This window comes from Columba livia, chromosome 3, assembly GCF_036013475.1.
Source record: "Columba livia isolate bColLiv1 breed racing homer chromosome 3, bColLiv1.pat.W.v2, whole genome shotgun sequence".
NCBI classification, from domain to species: Eukaryota; Metazoa; Chordata; class Aves; order Columbiformes; family Columbidae; genus Columba; species Columba livia.
Genome location: NC_088604.1, coordinates 18,619,602 through 18,638,027, shown reverse-complemented (window position 1 = coordinate 18,638,027; position 18,426 = coordinate 18,619,602). Strand labels below are relative to the sequence as shown.

Here is an 18,426-nt window from a genome sequence, read left to right as displayed (position 1 = left end):
TCATATTCCCTGAACTCTACATCAGTCATCTTGCTGATGCTAACGGGAAACTTGGCACAATGATCAGAAGCAACAATCTATATAGAGTAAGCATTATCAGGGTGATTTATCATCTCAGTGTCTTGTTATAAAAATTCAGTGTTTTTCAGTGGCATATGATAACTTCTATTTCTGAACATTCTGACCTCTGCATTTCTCTCCCTTATCCATGTTGCACCTTTTCTCCTCACCCTCTTTGCCCTTTGCATCAGCTCCTGATTCACCTCTCTTTCCTCATTAGTTCACCATTAAAATGCCTAATAGCAACACCAGCATGGTCTCCAAGATGAGTTGAAGTGTTGTACAATTTGTGACCAAGTAAAATTGTTGTCTAATATGAATGATTGACATTTTCTTGTCAAAGTAAAATCCAGAAATACGTGTTTTTGTAAAAATCGTGTTACTAGAAAAGCATCACTTTCAACAGCAGTGAAAAATTACTGTTACAAATGAGAAAATCTCCATAATGAAAACCTGAATAAACTTAAAAATTCACATTTCTTGTTAATTTAATTTAAAGGCCTGTTTCAAATGGAACAGTTGACAGGAAGTTATATCACTTACATACAAATTTAAATAACTACGTTCTGATGCTAGCATTTCTAAATCAGAAACTTTCATAATATTCTTCATGAGCAGCATTTCAACCATCAGTTTCAGTTTTGCACAGGCACTCTTTCAAAATTCACAGTGACATATTTGCATTCTGAAAACGACAAAAGACCCCCGACCTGGACCAAAGCATCAGTGTGCCAGGTATTACCCAGAGTCTGAACCAGGCAGAGGCACCAGGTGGTAGACAAATACTTTGGGCTCCCTAGAGAGACAGTGAAACAGCGACTTTACTGACTTGGACTAGATGGCTTAACAGTATAACTGAGACTGGTGTTCTTGAATGGCCAGTGGAACTGACTAATGCTAAACTTTCTTACAGGAATCAAATTTCATATTTGAAACAGCTTTAACTCTTGAGCACTCATAGAAGGACTTGATGAGGATCAGGGTTGGCAAAGCAGCTCTCATCACTGAGATTACACTGTGTAAGAGCTGCAGGACCAGCACTTCCAGTTGATTAATAATCTTATATTTAAATACAGTGTAAATACAAAAGTGCTTTGTTTCCTCAGGGGAACCAATATTAGCCATCCTGAAAGCCAGGAGGGGCCCAGGTAGGAGGGAGGCAAATTCCAAGTGGGAGGTGAGGGTGCTAAACTGCACTCCAAAAACAAATCCTGTTTTTCTAGGGGTAGGCCCACATTTTGCAAGCTTGTGCTCAAGGAAACTAGAAAGGCTTTTTGTATATTACAAGAACACTTATACTTACTGAAGCCATTGAGTTTGTCTATATTTCTTCTGCCACAGGAATCTTGCTGGAAATGAAAACCTGCATACAATGAACACCAAATAATGGATTTTCAAACTAGCACTGAAATGAAAAAGATCTTTCTGGGTAAGACTGGTGTCTAGATAAAATGTAAATTCAATCTCTCTGAGAAGCAATTCTGAATAATCAGAAATGCATACAGTCACTAAAGTACATTACCAGAATAACACAGAAATGGAACAACATGACAATATATTTCTTTTTCTGCTTGAGAATAAAAGTAGATGGTTCTCCCAAATAATTATCTGTTTCAAGAGAAAACTGTTCACAAGGAAAAAAATAAATTAAAAAAAAAAGCAGCATGCTTCCATTTCATATATCTCACTCCTTGGGCTGACTCCAATTCTTCAATTCTGATCTTTACCCTGGCTCAAAATGGGAGCAATTGCACTGTACAAGCTGTCTTTTCAAACGTGACTTTTCAGCATATTTACTCATCCAATCTCAAGACTGTGTGGTGAGGAGTCCCCAGGACTGTAATGGGGAGGATTTCAGGGCTATTCCTGTTCTGCCAGGCTCATTGTATAGCCTTAGATAAATTATCTTAGCACCGCCTCAAATCTTCCTTTTCTGCTTTGGTTGCTTTATGCCTGAATTGCCAAACGAAGAGCTCAGAGAGGACTCTCCATTTGTGTATAGCTGGTCAGATGCCCCCTTTCTTTCTCTTGCAGTTTGGGAAGTGAAGAAGAAAGGTATGTGGAAGGGCTCGAACAGGGCTTCTAATTCTTATAGATTAGAGATATGATTCTTTACAGTGAATCTACCCTGCAAGGTGAGGAATACACTGGCCTACGTTTATACCTGATTTAAGTCTTTGGGTATGCATTCAGTATTCAGGGCAAGTGTGTGCTTAAAAAATTGTTCCCTCTATACACTACTTAACTGGAAGCACAGCCAGACAGATAGATCAGGCCCTTCCAGGTAAAGCAGAAAACAGACATCAGGAAGAGGTTTCCAGTTTCCTGTATCATCCTTTTCCAAACGGTACTGATGGTGCAGGGAGAACACCAAAACTTGCAGCTCCCTTCCACAAACTGCAGATAATAGTACTTTACCTAAAACTTCACCTTGTGAGATATAAACTGCTGTGAAAATTGCAAGTACAATTAATTATTAATTTCTGGTTTATTACAGATTGACCATCTTGTAAAAACAAACAAACAAACAACTATATAATAAGCTGTAATAAACTCTTTCTGATTGCTGTTCTGACTTAACAATTCCTAGTGCAGCAAACTGAGAGAACAAGATCAAGTCTCAGCTGACCCACAAAGATCATTAGTAACCATGTCTTGCATGCAAGAACTGGATTCGGGCCATGCTGACAGAAGACAATCAGTTTTCTATACTTGCAGGATGCTGTAATGAAATGCCTGATTTGATGAAGTTAGAGGCACGATGATATTTTCATCATTGTGTAATAAAGCATCAGGAAACCTTCAAACCTCTAATGTTATTGAGTATCTTGGTGGTGTTAAGACTAACCGTGTACAGTTTACAATGTAAGGGAAGGAAGGGGGAGAAGAACAGATAATTTGAGCTTTTGGCTTAAGGTGAACAATCTTTTCCAAATTAATGTTGTGTTCATCATCATTAAATGGTCAGGGTTTTGCATGCACCTGGAACCTCCTACAGCATTTCATAAACTAGAAATAGTGGATGGAATAAGGAAATGTTTCTCATTTTTACTACAAAGCAAAGGTTACCAGAGGGAACAGTATTTTACTTTTTTTTGCAATTACTTATTTTTGGTGAATATTTAGTAATTTTGCTGGATATTCTTTTAGGAACACAAGTTGATTTTCACAGGAATTAGTAATGTACTTTTATATGCATATACATTTGCAGTTACACAGTGGCTTTCCTTTTAAGACTATTATCCAAATTTACAACAAATTAACAAAAATGTAAAATTAAAACCAGTGTCAACTGAAGTCCTGCTTTACCAGACTCCCAGTCACACTCAGTATATTTAATTCATTTCTGTGAATTCAGCAGGGCTTTGTGTGGGAATAAAACAAGCAGCATTTCTATGTGCCTTCATTGTTTAGCTACTGTACAATTTCTCATGACTGTTGATATTATTTATTACTAGGGGGTTTGTTGGTTTGTTTTTCATTTGGAAAAACAAAACAAAACAAAACAAAATCAGGCAATGAAATATTTGTTAAATTTATTTCTTTTTAAAACAATGGTAATAGAAAGATTTACATAGACATAACAAAACAAGGACATAAAGAACTTTATAAAGACCTTCATATAACCTTTTTTTTTTTTTCCCAAATATATACAACCAATAAGAATATTATGTGGTTTGCTCCTCCATTGAGCAATGAAGCTTTAATTTCCATTTCCAACATACAGCTGTTGCATTTCTCTCCCCCGAATTTTGCTAGCCCAGGCTCGGGGTTGCCAACAAGAGAACTCCGCCTGGAGGGAGAAGCCAGGGCAGCTCAAGAAGCCCACAACCCCAGCTTTGCCAAGAGTGGGCAGAAATCCCTGGGATGGGAACACAGTCAAAGCACCAAGTAGCTCTTGCCTGCACTATAAAGCTTCCCAGCTGTCAAGGAAGGAGGTGACCTTGCACAAAGCCAGCACACACACCACCCAGGTCCTCGGCTTGGGCTCCACACATCACCCACAATGATTTCACAGCTCACGGATACGAAAGCATGGCTAAAGCAAACCTCCAAGTTGTTCCCTGGTGGGTCACCATGGCTAATCTGAGAGGACAGGTCACATTATGGTCATGTCCTTGGGTGTCTTTAATTTTGTGATTAGGAAATGACATGGGACTAGGCGGCAGCCAAAGCAAGGTCCTTCTTAGTAAAACTCCTGCAGAATTTTGCAGAATCCTGCTCACTCTGTGAGTCCTGCAAATTAAAAATCTTTCAGGAAGTGGCTGCAGAGTGGCTTTTCACACACTCTGTGATGGTACATACAAAGGGTAGCTGATCAGCAGATCCCAGGCAGGTGAGCACGTGTGACATGAGACTGGTGTCTTTCCTGCAGGTCACGTTGCTGCCTCCTTCAAGGCAGCGGAGCCAAAGAAAACACCCTGTGTCCATTTTATAGGTTAAAATGTGATTTGGTTGTAAGTGAGGGTGAGGCCAGCTGCAGCCCTCCACTGTTCTTTAGCAGGGAGGAAAAGGTGAATGGTAAATCTGTGTGTCTGCCTCTATTCAACTGTAAACATGCTTTATAACTCTAATGGGTATATTGGCATGATGTCTAGTGCTATACCATTCTGTTAGACATTTTTGGCATGTCCTGGCTAAATTTTCGCATTCTAAGAATCCTGCTGGACTAAATAGACTTTTTCCTTCCCTAAAAATAATAAGGAAATCCCATGCAATAACTATGACTATAATTTGAGACTTGATAAAGAGAAGCATTAAACATATTGCATAAATTAAGTACATAATGTAACAAATCCTATATGAGTCATAAATAGCCTTCACCTAAGAAGATTAACTGGTGCACATATGAGTGTGAAATATTATACAGTGAAACCAGTGTGCCCTAAGAGGCTACCCTAGAGTACTGACAAATACTTTACAACATCACATTACCCACATTAAACAAACCAGCTCTACAATTTAACAAGAGATGGTCTATAATTGGTTCAAGGTACAACACTTTTTCCTAAGAAACCTGCTAAAACGCTGTGGATTTCAATGTCTATAGGCCAACAATATAAATGTATGGTATTATAAATAAACTCTGTCACTTTGAAAGGTTTTGTATTTTGTGGAAAATTTCATATCAATCAAAATAAAACCTGTTAAAAATATTTGTTTTATTTTTAATTTCATGTAACTACTTAATATTTAATTACAATTCAGAATTTTTTTATGCTAAATTCACACATTGAGTTTACATATTTCAAGTTTTCAGTAGAAACAAGTAAACATCCAATTTAAGCAAGCTTAGTAACAGTAATTTCTGATATCAAATAACTGCAATATAATCTCTCATGGGATTGCCTTCATTTTTTTTTTTCAAGTACAATTTTCAGACACTTTTAATAAGAGACACATCTCTTCAAAATTGTTCTCCTGCCCTAAAAAGTGATTTGGTAAAAATGGCACTGAGGGCTTTGAATTCATTATCACACTGATTTTCCTGCCCAATGAGCTCAGTTTGCAAGTAAATTTCTAACTGCCAGCTGCACAAACTCAGCCTGACTCCTGGATCCCTTCCATCTCATGCATCACCACCAGTAATAAATATCCTGTATGCCAGAATATGCCCTCCATGGCATCTGTGCAATCCCACTGCCATCCGTGAATTTGCACAGGTGTTGCTGGGGGCAGACGTTCAAATCAATAGGGTTACACACAAGTGGCTGAGGAAATTATCTGCCAAACAGAACTGCTAGTACAACAGTGATCTGTGGGATGGAAGAGTTCCCGTCTGACTTGCAGAGCTGGGTTTTAGTCTCACAACTAGGAAGAAAAACATATTTTGTCTTGCAAACAAAAATTCTGAGAAGGTTGCAATGTACATGGAATATCCCAATGCTATTTTTTATGCTGTTTCATAGAGCATAAAATAGTTTTGCAGAATACACAATGGCCAAAAAACACATTTGGATTTTTTTAAAATAAGTTGCGCTTTGGTATGAGAATGATAATACGAAAAATGTTGATACATCTTGGTATCTTAAAATATCTCCTTGTATAAGATTAATATGTTGGGGCTGAGAGGAAATGGTCCATCCATACCGTCCCAGTGAGACACCACTATTGTCCAACAATGTCTTGGAGGAGGATGGTGGAGCAACAACACCCTTCAGGTTGCCAGACTCAGACACCTCGAGGCAGACTCAGCCACACACCCTGTACACAACATACGCTGCAAGAATAAGGTTGCTCGATGCTCAGCTTGTAACTCCTGGATTGTTTCTGTTTACAACAAATGCACACAATCTCTTTGACCCAAGATGTCTTTGTTGATCATGTTTTCACAAATAAACAATGTTTCTAGAGCTACATTACAGGCAGAGAGCAGTTCAAGGGCAGTTCTTTTGTCAGATTCCTCTTATGTAAACAGTAGGGCTGTGCATTCGCCGATGAGTAAGTTCTCAGGTATGGCAGGAGGTGACCTAGGAGTAGCTGCTCCTGCACCACCAACAGCTTCTCTGGGATCCAGCTGGACACCTCCAGCAGCTTAGGGCCACACCGCCTGGAAAGATGCTAAACTGTGCTGGCCAGCCAGCAAACCACCCCTGTGCTGCCTTCACCACAGCTGTAGCTGACACACGTGCTTTTGGCAAAATAAAGATTTCAGCACATAAAATCAAGGTTAAGTATGTCTGGATACCTTTGTCTATATTTAGTTTCAAATTGGATGTAAATTGTGTTTTTTTTTCTGGATTTTAACTAAACCAGTTTATCATCTCAAGTGATTAGTCTATTTTAGTTAATGAGCACACTTCACACCTCACTCTGAAATTCCGTTGTTACATGTGTCAGTTACAGGCACCTACATATTTTTATTTTCAAAACAAAGACTTTGGAAACCACAGCTTTACATAATCTCAACTCTGGGAGCGTGCCACAGCTAGTGTTCAGTAGCTGAAAAGAGAGGAGAGGATGCCATCTTCCTAGCAATTACAAGGAAGTTGAATTTTTTATGTGAATTAGCAGCTTAAGATAAAAACTCTAGGGAAGGGAAGATTCACCACATCTTAAAAAGCACAGCCCATGTGCCTTTTCACTATTTAACCTTTCATTAGCTAACATGAGGAATGGCCACAGCTTATTTTTTCCTCATGACTGCAAGACTCAAGGAACTTATGTTTATTCCAGAAAAGATCCCTAGGAAATGTGTCTGTGATCTAACCTTGGGTGTGACCTCTCCCATTCAGAACTCATCATCTGTTTCCCATTAGGACAAAAATCTCTTGACATTGTAATTCTTTCTTCTTCCACTTTGAATCTACAGCTTGTGATTGAAACCACCTCCCACACCTTGCAGAAGGTGTGTAACTCCAGTTTTCTCACACATTCCCCATGCAAAGTCATTTTGGGCTCTACAGACAAAAATCTGCAGCACAATTCAGAACAGGCATGAAATAACTGAGAGAACACTGCACTCATAGCACTATTTGTCTTCAGACTTAGAACAGTAAAAACCTTGGCTTTTCAGTTTATTTAAGTCTAACACAGAGAGCAGACACTGTAAGGAGAGGGAATATCCTCTGCTTTTTCTAAAAAAAAAAAACCCTGTTTCTTCAACAAGAAACTCTTTTTTGCCCATATTTAGTTCTTATTTTGTTGTCAGAATCTTGCAAGAACAGCATAAGGTCAGACTCTTAAAAAAAAAAAAAAAAAAGATGGATCACTTTGTCTTTTCAAGCATGAAAGCATGAATAGGGGCTGATATCAGCACACAGGGCCACACTGGGAGGACAATCACATTCCTGCGTGAAGTGCTTTCTGCAGGTTCACTTCAGGCCTTTGGAGGCATCTCACCAGCTTCTAGACTCAAAGACCCCAGTGCTTTCACTAGCATTGTATATTCATGCTGCACTGTACCCAGGTTAATACATCTCCCCCAAACTGGAGCACCAGGAAGCCCAGTGTAGATGCAGACCTGCAAAACCAACCTCCATCCAAGGGGCCAGGCAGTAAGCTCTCCAGTAAATCCCATTTTACCTGTTTTCTCCCACTTTCTGGGGTAGCCCAGCCTTCTATTGACCTAGATAATGATGATTATGCATTTGAATTTCAAAAGAGTGAGTAGTGGCCTGTTAGTTCTAACTGCTGTGCTTTAATAGGAATATACAAGCACACACACATGCAATTATTGAACTGTTTTTAGAACAGTAAATTATTTCATTTTAACAGTAATATCTACTTATTCATGTGCATGCTTTAATCAGATTTCTAAAATCCTCAAGATAATTTTTTTCTTGAGTGTGGCTATTATTTATCAGTCTGTTTTCAGCTTCATTATCTTCCTAGTGCTACCCTTCAAAAAAACAATCAGAACATAATACTAACAACCATGAGGAAACAGTAATGTTACTTATATTTAAAATATCACTGCTGAAAAATTGAAATGCTGCCAAGAAATTTCAGAGAATGAGATACAACAGTAAATAGAGAAACGGGATTTATGAAAGTTATGTGATACCCATAGTATGATACGCTTCTTCACAGGGACACAGATGAAGACAAAACATCCCAGACAATGTCTGTTGTATCTGCTTAACTCTACACCAAAGCTTTATTAAAAATTATCTTTCCTAACCTTAATGCATTAAATATCAGAATTCATCATCCCAGTGGATGCAGTTCTAGTCACCAAAACTTCTTATATGGTTTCCATTGACTGCAAATTTTCCAAAACAGTTCATGGCTCTTGGAAAATACTGATTAGACAACATAACAGTATTTTACAAAAATTCATCATTTTTATTCATTTCACAGGAAAGTGAGGAAACATTCAATTTTCATTTCATCAGCTTGAAATTTATGCGATTATGACATAATGAAATCTCCCATAAAAGCTGAAACACTGACAACAAATTAAAACATTTAAATGTGTTTCATTTTGCAAAACTACAGCATTATTTCTACCTGGGTTCAAAATACATGTAAAAATCTCCGAATTTCCCACATGGGCTTTTTTTTTTTTTGTAATTTGGCTACTGATATTTACAGAAAAATACTATGAAATAGGATTAACTGAGACAACTTGCTGTCCTGGTATCATGTTAGTAACAGCATCCCAGCAGCAATAAAGCTGCCTTCCCTGGAGGCAGCCAGACAGCCAGCTACATACAGGAGTCTCCCAAGACTCCTGTCCATGCCACCATGAGAAATGTACTCTCACCCTTTCTGAAACCCTTGCCACACAGACGGCTCTACACTGTGCCTGATCTGAGCCAGTTCTCACCCAGACAAGAGTGAAAAGTGATAAATTTGCAGTCCTCCTGGAAGAAATGCCATGCTCTGCCCTGCCAACAGCCCTCCTCAGAGACCACAGCTCACCAGAGTTGCAGCCTGAACTCAAGTACTCATGAAGGTACTGCACCCTCTTCTCATGTGGTTTCTCTAAACCGTAATGTTTTACAACAGCTTGAGAACCCTGCCAGGCAAATTTTCCATTTTACCTTCAGTCTCCCAAAGGAGCCCCATTATTGTGGGGCTAGATTGTACCATCAGGTAAAATCACAAGGAGAAAGAGGTGGCAGAAAGTTTCAAAGGAAAAATCCTTTCTGTAGACACTCATGTAGAGGCAAAGTGGTATTTTTAAAAATACATCTTTGCAATGAAGTAACTGAACCTTCTTAAGCTACATCCTTTCCTTTTGCTCTACTCTGTGCACCCAGCTGGGGTCAGGCAGGGGAAGCGACATGACACTATGTAACTGCCTCTTGTCTACTCCTTCCAACTCCTCCTGACTCCTGGGGAAGTACAGCTGAGATCTGGTAGCCCTAATGTATCAATAAAGCTAAAAAAAATTAGTGACTCCTGGTTTGGTTTTTTTTGTTGCTCTAACAGCACTAGTCACTCTGCAGCCCTATGATATCACAGTCACATCATCCAAACACACTAATTTTGCTGTGGTCTGAGGAAAATGAACCACTGTGCTAATTAGAGGATGATGTATCAAGGGAACTGCTGCCCCATTAGCACCAGTTCATAGGATGCGCTCTGACAGAGCAGAGGCTGTGACAGGCCTCATCATTCTCACTGCCACATCTGCATCTAGCCAGCAACCACCACAAAACTTATTAAACTTTTAACTTTTTATTAAACTTCTGTCTGCTAATAACTGTAAGTGGTAGCTAAAAAAACACAAAGGGATCCACAGAACAGTATGTGAATTCATTTTCAGCACACATTTTGCAATGCAAAATAACCACAGATGAGTACACCATCAGCTTTGGATTTCATAGGTTCTGTGATGAAAACAAACATGGTATTATCCGGAATGGCTGGATCCACAACAGGCGTTCTACCATAATCACAACGTTGTTGAATAACTGGATGCTTTCTGGAAAACAAACAAAAAATCGGGACTATTAGACGCTTTCTGTAAGCTATCACCCCTTACTAAACTACATTTATCCTCTGCCTACACCACACGGGAAATGCCACCAGGTGGGTGCAATAACCTCCCCCTATTCGGCTCACCTCCTGCGGGAGCCTCGGACTTCTGCAGCGGCCAGGGTTCCCCCCGCCTCGCCGCCACCGGGCAGGCCCGGTCTTGAGGAGCAGCGGGCACCGCCGCCCCACAGGCTGGGGCCGTCGAGGAACAGTCCGAATCCGCAAGCAGCCGAATCCTCCGCCCCAGCAGCGTGCCAGGCCCAGTGCTGCGGCCTCGTTCGCTGCCGACAAGCCACCGAGCCAAGTTCAGGGCAGCCCTCGAGGGCAGGGAACCGAGGCGCCCGGCGCGTTCCTCCAGGGTTTCACGGCCCCAGCCCCGCTGCAGAGAGAGGAGACGCCCGTGGGCGGACCCGCGCCACCGATCACCGCGGCCGCTCTGCGGCAGACACTCTCTCCCGGCGAGGGCTGCCCCACACACCCGCCGGCGACGAGCCGGAGGAGGCGGCGGAGTGCGGTCCGGCGGGAAGACAGCGAGGATGGCACCGGCCGCCCGGACCCGCTCCCGCCTGAGAGGCCGTCACGCCGCCGCGGAGCGCCAGCGCCCCCTGCCGCCCACCGCCCTGAGCCGCGCGGGGCTCTGCGGCCTCCCGAGAGGAGCGGGCCATGGGGGAGCCGCCGCTGCCAGCTCCCTCCCGCCTTACAACGCCTCGCACCGCGCCGCGCCCAGCAGCAGCCAGCGGACACAACCCCCTGTGGCGCCGCCGCATCCCGGGCGGAGGGGCGATCCGGTGAGAGCCAGCGGCCCCTCCCCCGGCCGCCCGGCGCGCGGGGGTGTGTCAGCACGGGGCGGCGGGAGGAGCCGCTGATAAAAGAGGTGGGCGTGGCGGTGGGCGCGGCCGAGCGCCACCATTGGCCGGCGCGGGGAGTGATGTCACCCATATGAGGCGCTGATAACGAGTTGGGCGAGGAGCCGCGAGTTTCGCAGAAGGGGGAGCGCGCGCGGCGGGGCAGGGCGGGCGGCGGCGCGAGGCCGGGGCACGGGCAGAGCGCGAGCGCACCAGCCCAGCCGCGCCCCAGCCCGGCCCGGCCGCAGCAGCCGCCGGGGCCGCGGGCAGCGCCGAAGCGCCCGCCGGTCGCCCCGCGGGCTCCGCCTTGCAGCGCGGCGGAGAGCTCGGCTCGCAGTAGGGACAAGGTGCGGCGGTGGGAGGGGGCGGCGGAGCGGCTGCATTGTTGGCTCGGAGGGGAGCGGCGCGGCGGGAAGAGCGGCGCTTCGGCGAGAGCCCACCATGGTGCAGCAAGCGGAAAGTACGGAGGCGGAGAGCAACCTGCCCCGGGAAGCGATGGACACAGAAGAGGGCGAGTTCATGGCTTGCAGCCCGGTGGCTTTGGACGAGAGCGATCCGGACTGGTGCAAAACGGCGTCGGGGCACATAAAGAGACCGATGAACGCGTTCATGGTGTGGTCTAAGATCGAGAGGAGAAAAATAATGGAGCAGTCGCCGGACATGCACAACGCGGAGATCTCCAAGCGCCTGGGCAAGCGGTGGAAAATGCTGAAGGACAGCGAGAAGATCCCTTTCATTCGGGAGGCGGAGAGGCTGCGGCTCAAGCACATGGCCGATTACCCCGACTACAAATACCGGCCCAGGAAAAAGCCCAAAATGGACCCATCGGCCAAGCCCAATGCCAGCCAAAGTCCGGAGAAAAACGCACCCACCAGCAGTGGCGGCAGTAAAAGCTCCAAGAGCTCCAGCAAGAAGTGTAGCAAGCTGAAAGCCTCCTCCGCCTCTTCGCCTCCTAAGCCGGGAGCAAAAGTCGCCCACCACGGGGACTACGCGGGAGACGAATACGTCTTCGGCACCCTGAAAGTGAGCAGCAAGACGGTCAAGTGCGTCTTTATGGATGAGGAGGAGGATGAGGAGGAGGACGAGGACGAGCTGCAGCTGCGGATCAAGCAGGAGGCGGAGGAGGAGGAGGAGGACGAGGAGCCGGGGCCGCAGCAGCTGCGGCGGTACAACGTGGCCAAAGTGCCGGCGAGTCCCACCTTGAGCTCCTCGGCGGAGTCCACCGAGGGGACGAGCCTCTACGAGGAGGTGCGGGGCGGTGCCGCGGCGGCGGGCGGCGGCAGCAGACTCTACTACAGCTTCAAGAACATCACCAAGCAGGGCCCGCCGCCGCCGCAGCAGCCGCCTGGCCTCTCCCCGGCCTCCTCCCGCTCCATCTCCACCTCGTCGGCCGGCAGCGAGGAGGCGGACGACCTGCTCTTCGACCTCAGCCTCAACTTCTCCCAGCACGGCCACGCCGCCGCCGAGCTGGGGGCGGGGGGCGCCGCCGGCAACCTCTCCCTCTCGCTGGTGGACAAGGACCTGGACTCCTTCAGCGAGGGCAGCCTCGGCTCCCACTTCGAGTTCCCCGACTACTGCACCCCAGAGCTGAGCGAGATGATCGCGGGCGACTGGCTGGAAGCGAACTTCTCCGACCTGGTGTTCACGTACTGAGCGGGGGCGGCGGCCAGGGCGGGCGAGAGGCAGCGGCGGAGCTGGAGCCACGCGTCGCCGGTGATGATGATGATGCTGATGATGAAAAAAAAAAAAGAGTCTTGTTTTCTTTAAAAAAAAAAAAAATCTCGAAGTTAGTTCCGAGCCCGGGAGTTGTGATTTTTTTTTTTTTTTTTTAATTTTTGTGTTTTTTAGTTTTTATTGCATTGGTTATCACAACAACAACAGCAAAGGCAAATGGGACTGGGGGAAAAAATGATACAGAAGGCGCTGTTTGAAGCTTGTCAGTCTCTGATTGAAGTCTGGAAGATGGTCTGCAAAGAAGTCTTTGGCAGCACAACTGTTACTCAAGGGGGTTTGTGGATATTTTTTGTTTTAGTTTTTGTTTTCCCGTGAGAGATCTTAAAGAACTGTTCTGAGTTTGTTTTGTTTTTTTCTGAAAGGGACCATTGCAACTTTTTTTGGAGGGAGAAAACTGATGTCTTCTATGCATCCGATTCTTAACAAAGCTGCAGGGAGCTTGAAAAAATGCAGACTGTACAAACGCTTACAAATAACTGAACTGACTTAAGATCAGAGTTTACTTTTCAGATCAAATTGTTTATGGTTTTACAAATGTGATTTCTACTTGCCAACTTTTTTTTTTTTTGTAACTTGTTCCCTTATACCTCCTTGATTGAATACCAGACAGCCTAGACCTCAGTACAAAAAGGTATTGAAACATTTTTGATACATAACAGACCTCAGTCTTTTTTAAAAATTAATATATTTTCAGGCGTATTTTTGTACAGTGAAAAGGGAACATTCTTGCTGTGTTTTTTCAGTAAGACTTTTCAGGCACTTCTTCCCTTTTATTTTCTTTTTTTTCTCTGTTTTTAGCATGCAAGTTTGTTGGTACGTTACGTCCTGGTTTTAAAAGGATTAAAATTTTAAAAAAATAATCCTTGCATCTAAAGGCCTTGTGGTTAAAAAAAAAAAGAACACTTTTTTTGTACAGCTATAGTTCAGATTTGTTCAATATTTGTAGGTAAAGATTTATTGAAAATGGTGATATAGACCTCAGAGCTGTTATCTTAGTTTAAAAGATTGTATATGTACTGTACTATAGTAGGACTTTATGTATCTCATACGCTGTGATATGTGGATGGGGCCCCAGATGGAAGGTATGAAACTGGATTCTCGATTTTAGCAAAAAAAAAAAAAGAAAAAAAAAAAAAGAAAAAAAGGCACATAGTTTAAAAAGTTTCTCATGTTGTGCAATATAATCTAAAGTACAGACCATCTGCATATTTTGTAGCAAATGATGGCAAAAGCAGACTTATGCACTGTCAACATCATAGCCTGTTTTGGATTTTTTTTTTTTTTTTTTTTTTTTTAATGCTGAAAGTCTGTATCTTGACAATTTTAATAAATCAGCTGGAACTGATAGAAACTCGTATCGCTATTAGTGTCTGTAGAGGTAACGCTGGAGATGCCGTGCTCTCACCCCTCGCCCGCGGAGGAGCGATAGCTGTAGGCTGTTGTGCATGACCACAGGTTAGGGGAGCAGGAGAGTAAGGACTGCTTCTTTTTCTCTTCCTTTACCACACTTCCCCACCCCTCTGCCTTTTTGCCCTCCACTTTGCTCCGCGGGGCCCTGGTGGGTGCCCGCCGGCGGAGGGGTCACCGTCAGGCGCGGCCGGGGATCGCTCGCTGCGGCCTGGGCTGGGCCGGGCGGCGGCAGGTTGGCTCGCCCCGGGTATTTTCGGCTCCCCCGCCTCCCCCCAGCTGGCGGTGCATGAGGCCGGCTTCCCCGGGGGCCGCCCCACCGTCCCCTGCATCCTATTTCCAGGGAGGCGGGCACCGAGCGGGGTGCCCGCTGCCACGGGGAACGCGGCTCCCTCTCCTCCGTTTGCCTCCGGTCCTCCCCGCGCTACGCTTCTTTAGCCTCCCCCTCCCTTTTTCTTGGATGAATAGCCTGGGCCAGACGTGAGGCGGAGATGCTCGGAGTAGCGGTGCTGCGTCTCCTCCGCACCGGGACAGCGCCCGGCGGGGCGGCCCCAGCCCCTCTCGGGGGAGCAGCCCCGGGCAGGGGCATGGGCAGGAAGGGAGGTACGAGCTTTTGCTGTAGGTGAGCAGACTTTGTCAGTGTCTACTTTTTTTTTTTTTTCTTTTAAATCTTAGGAGCCATCAGATTTCAGTTTGCGCTCTGAAATAACTGCTGATGGCAATAAACAGACTCACAAGGTGGAAGTTAGTTTCTCAAGTTTACATTTTATCTGATAGGCATTGGTAAACTCTTTTTGTTTGTTTTTGTTTTTGTTTTTTTTTTTTTTTTTTTCCTTCCCCACTAATTAATGATCCAGCTGTTTACAGGGACAATTCACTGTGCTGGTGTTTTGATGGCAACCACTGCTACAGGCTTTCAGACTTGCTGAAATGAAAATCCTGCATACACATTTGTAAGGCATAATAAAACATAACATTAAAACCTGCATGCATGTTATGTTTAATCAAAGACAACTCTTAGGCATTTAAGTGGTGAGATATCTTACTTTAGGTTAGTTAAACTGGTAGTAAAATGATTAATATAATCTGATCTCTTTCTAATAATAATAATAAAACACTCATGATTCTAAATAAAAGTTGTTTGGCCTAAATCTTTGCTATCAGAAAAGAGATTAGCATATCTGGGAACTCAAATTTATGTCTTGCATTGTGATAATTCTTTATGAGAAACTGTGTTTTAAAACAAACTTAATTACAATATACAAGATATCCTTGGCAATGGATAGTCCTCAATAAAACAGAGTTTCTTGAATTTTCAGTTTTTGGTCTCAAATGATTAGTGTGTTCTCCATGTAATAACTTAGAAAACAGATTGAAAACAAATGACATTTATCTCTTCTAAGGCAAAAGAGTGAAAGAAAATAGATAACACTGAAGTGCTCTAGCATAGCCATTCACTCTCCTGCTATCAAAAATCTGGTTTGGGGCTAGGGTGATGGAGTAAGTTGATCAGGTTCTAAGTCTTAAAACTGAGCCAAAATTCTCTTAGCAATTCTTCAAGCTATTATGAGTATGGGGACTTGTACTTCCAGTCCCGTCCTTCTGATACGCATCCTTGTTTATTAAAGTGATAATAGGCAGTGTCATTAAACATTTGTGCTTTACAGATGTTCAATGAGTTATGAATGATTATGGTTGAATATGGGCTGCATTTAGTTTGCATTGTAATAAGGTCTGTGTCTCAGCCTACGAAAGTTTTGACTTCTGTATATTTTTGGAAGATGTTTTTAAAGTTACCATTTAAAATATTAGTCAAGGATAACTGATTTAAAGGATCCAAGTATAGAGCAGTTGGGCATATTTTAAAAGAGCAACAGGTTTACTTTAGTCAAAGAATATAATACCCGCTCAGAAGTATATCTTCTAGATGGGAATTATACAATATTATATCAGAGGAATATTTTGAGTGAAGGTATGTGGTGCAGGGAGACATTTTTGTCCAGACAGTTGAGTTTCTTTTATTTCAGAGTTTATTGTTGCATATTGCTCAAGGAAAAATTAGGTAGTGTTTGGTTTAAACCACTACACTGTTAGGGCTGAAGTTTGATGCTGTTGAATGCCTAAGCTCCTGCTGATCTCAGTAAGGGCAGAAAACAATCTTCTAACCATGAAAAATAGCATCTGTTAAGCTACTCTCTTTTATTTTTATTTTTTTTTTTTGCTTTTGTCACATCTAATAATACTCATACCTTCTGTTTCTCTTTCTTTTTATTTTTTACTGTATGTAGCAATTCTTATTGACATGCTAGAGCAGTTCTGTTGCACACTTAGTATCTCCTGTGGCCTTTTTTTCCACATTCTTTGCATTTGTCTCTGTACAATACTACTCCAAGTGTAATAGGACTTAGTAACAGACGGGAGAAAAATAAGCTTTTTATGTGGAAAGACAATTTACTTGGTAACACCGAAGATGTCAACTCAGTGTAAAACTTAGTCAAACATGATGATTCTTTTTAATTTTAAAGTGAACTTTTTTTGCAAACCTATCATTTTTCCCCTTTTGTTGTTTTTACTATGTTTTTCCTCTCTTGCTTTTAAAAGAACCACAGCTAAGAAATATTTTCTTCTTTTAAGTGCAGTCTTTTATGAATGTGGTAGAAACACTCATTCCAAGCATCCTATAAGTGCTACATGCTCATTAGGCATTCGATGTCATTCAGGTGAAACTTCTTCAAGTCTATTGAATGTGATTTGTATGTGTGCAGTCTGATCCTTCACTCATGCCTGTTTGAGGAAAGTGCAACTCTGTTGTTACACCAAGGTAAAACTGGTGTGGGGTCAAAGTCAGGGCCACATAATTTTTAGGTATTTAATAATCAATGCAGTTCATGAAGTTCCTTTTTACATCTTCACAATTGTTGCCTAGTAAGGCCTTAAACCTGCACTGGTTAAAAAAAAATTCCCACTGAGCTTAATGGGAATTTTTGCCTCAAGGGCTCCTGACAGAATAGGTGTCTTAGTTCCTCCTAACCTTCATTTGTAAGCATGGCCAGGAAACAAACAAACAAACAAACAACAAAAGCTTAATACAATGAGTTGCCTTACATTTCCCCTATTAGACAGTTGTATTCCTTTGATTTATTTCCTTTCCCCTCACCCACATCTAAGGCTGTGATTGTTTCTGGTTTTCTTATTTTTTTGCACACTACCTATACCAATTAACTGCCTAATTAGTTTTCTCTACATGGATGCAGTGAATTTGTAAGAGAATTTCACAAGCAAGTAGTTTTTTAGTGAGTTTAAAGTAAATAGAGTTTTAAAGACCTATTTTTATATTCAATATAAAGCACAAATGTGCAGAAAGTGTAGAATGACTTACAAAAAGGGAAACAAAAGTTCATAATATTTCATGTATAAAAGTAATACCTTCTTTGGGTTGATATTCTCTTAGAAAACCCAATACTTATGCCAGTGCAAAGATAGGAATATTTTAAAAACTCTTAGAAAATTGTGATTGACAGGAATTTCAAAGGAATGACTTCTGTAGGTACAAGGAAACCCCTAAAGCAATATGGATATGAAGGGGTGAATGGTTTTCAATGATGAACAACAACCTGGAAGTGTGAGAATGGAGGTTTCAATCCTTATTAATTAATCAAATTTCTTCTTTTGTGGTTAGCTACAACATCTGAGTTTTCTGTGAAGTGCAATCTTGCGGGATGAAAAAGTGCAAGGGCGCTAGACTTGTACGACTTGTGAATACACGCAAGCAGGTTTGATATAAAAAATAATTCAATAAGCTAAGGCAGTCTATTCCCTAACAAAATTATGTGTTATTAATTAGGGCTTTTGATTTTGGTAATTCCCACTTCCAAGAAAATCAAGACACTGATTTACCACTTGAAGAAATTTGATCAAATAATAATGATTAATCCAGGAACTCCCATTGTCA

At 42.8% G+C, this 18,426-nt stretch overlaps 1 protein-coding gene and 1 long non-coding RNA gene across 2 annotated transcripts; one reads left to right on the top strand and one right to left on the bottom strand.

Annotated features, from left to right (window-relative positions):
• Window positions 1-8,824: 8,824 nt before the first annotated feature.
• LOC110362118 (uncharacterized) lies at window positions 8,825-10,991 on the bottom strand. The gene is made up of 2 exons (XR_002419180.2): window positions 10,576-10,991; window positions 8,825-10,435 (listed from the first exon to the last, which is right to left on the bottom strand). It is a non-coding gene; the product is annotated as an uncharacterized LOC110362118 (long non-coding RNA).
• A 474-nt stretch (window positions 10,992-11,465) lies between these two features.
• SOX11 (SRY-box transcription factor 11) lies at window positions 11,466-13,927 on the top strand. The gene has a single exon (XM_021293584.2). It carries the CDS (start codon window positions 11,775-11,777, stop codon window positions 12,984-12,986), a length of 1,212 nt encoding a protein of 403 aa, XP_021149259.2. The 5' UTR covers window positions 11,466-11,774; the 3' UTR covers window positions 12,987-13,927.
• The last annotated feature ends 4,499 nt before the right edge of the window (window positions 13,928-18,426 follow it).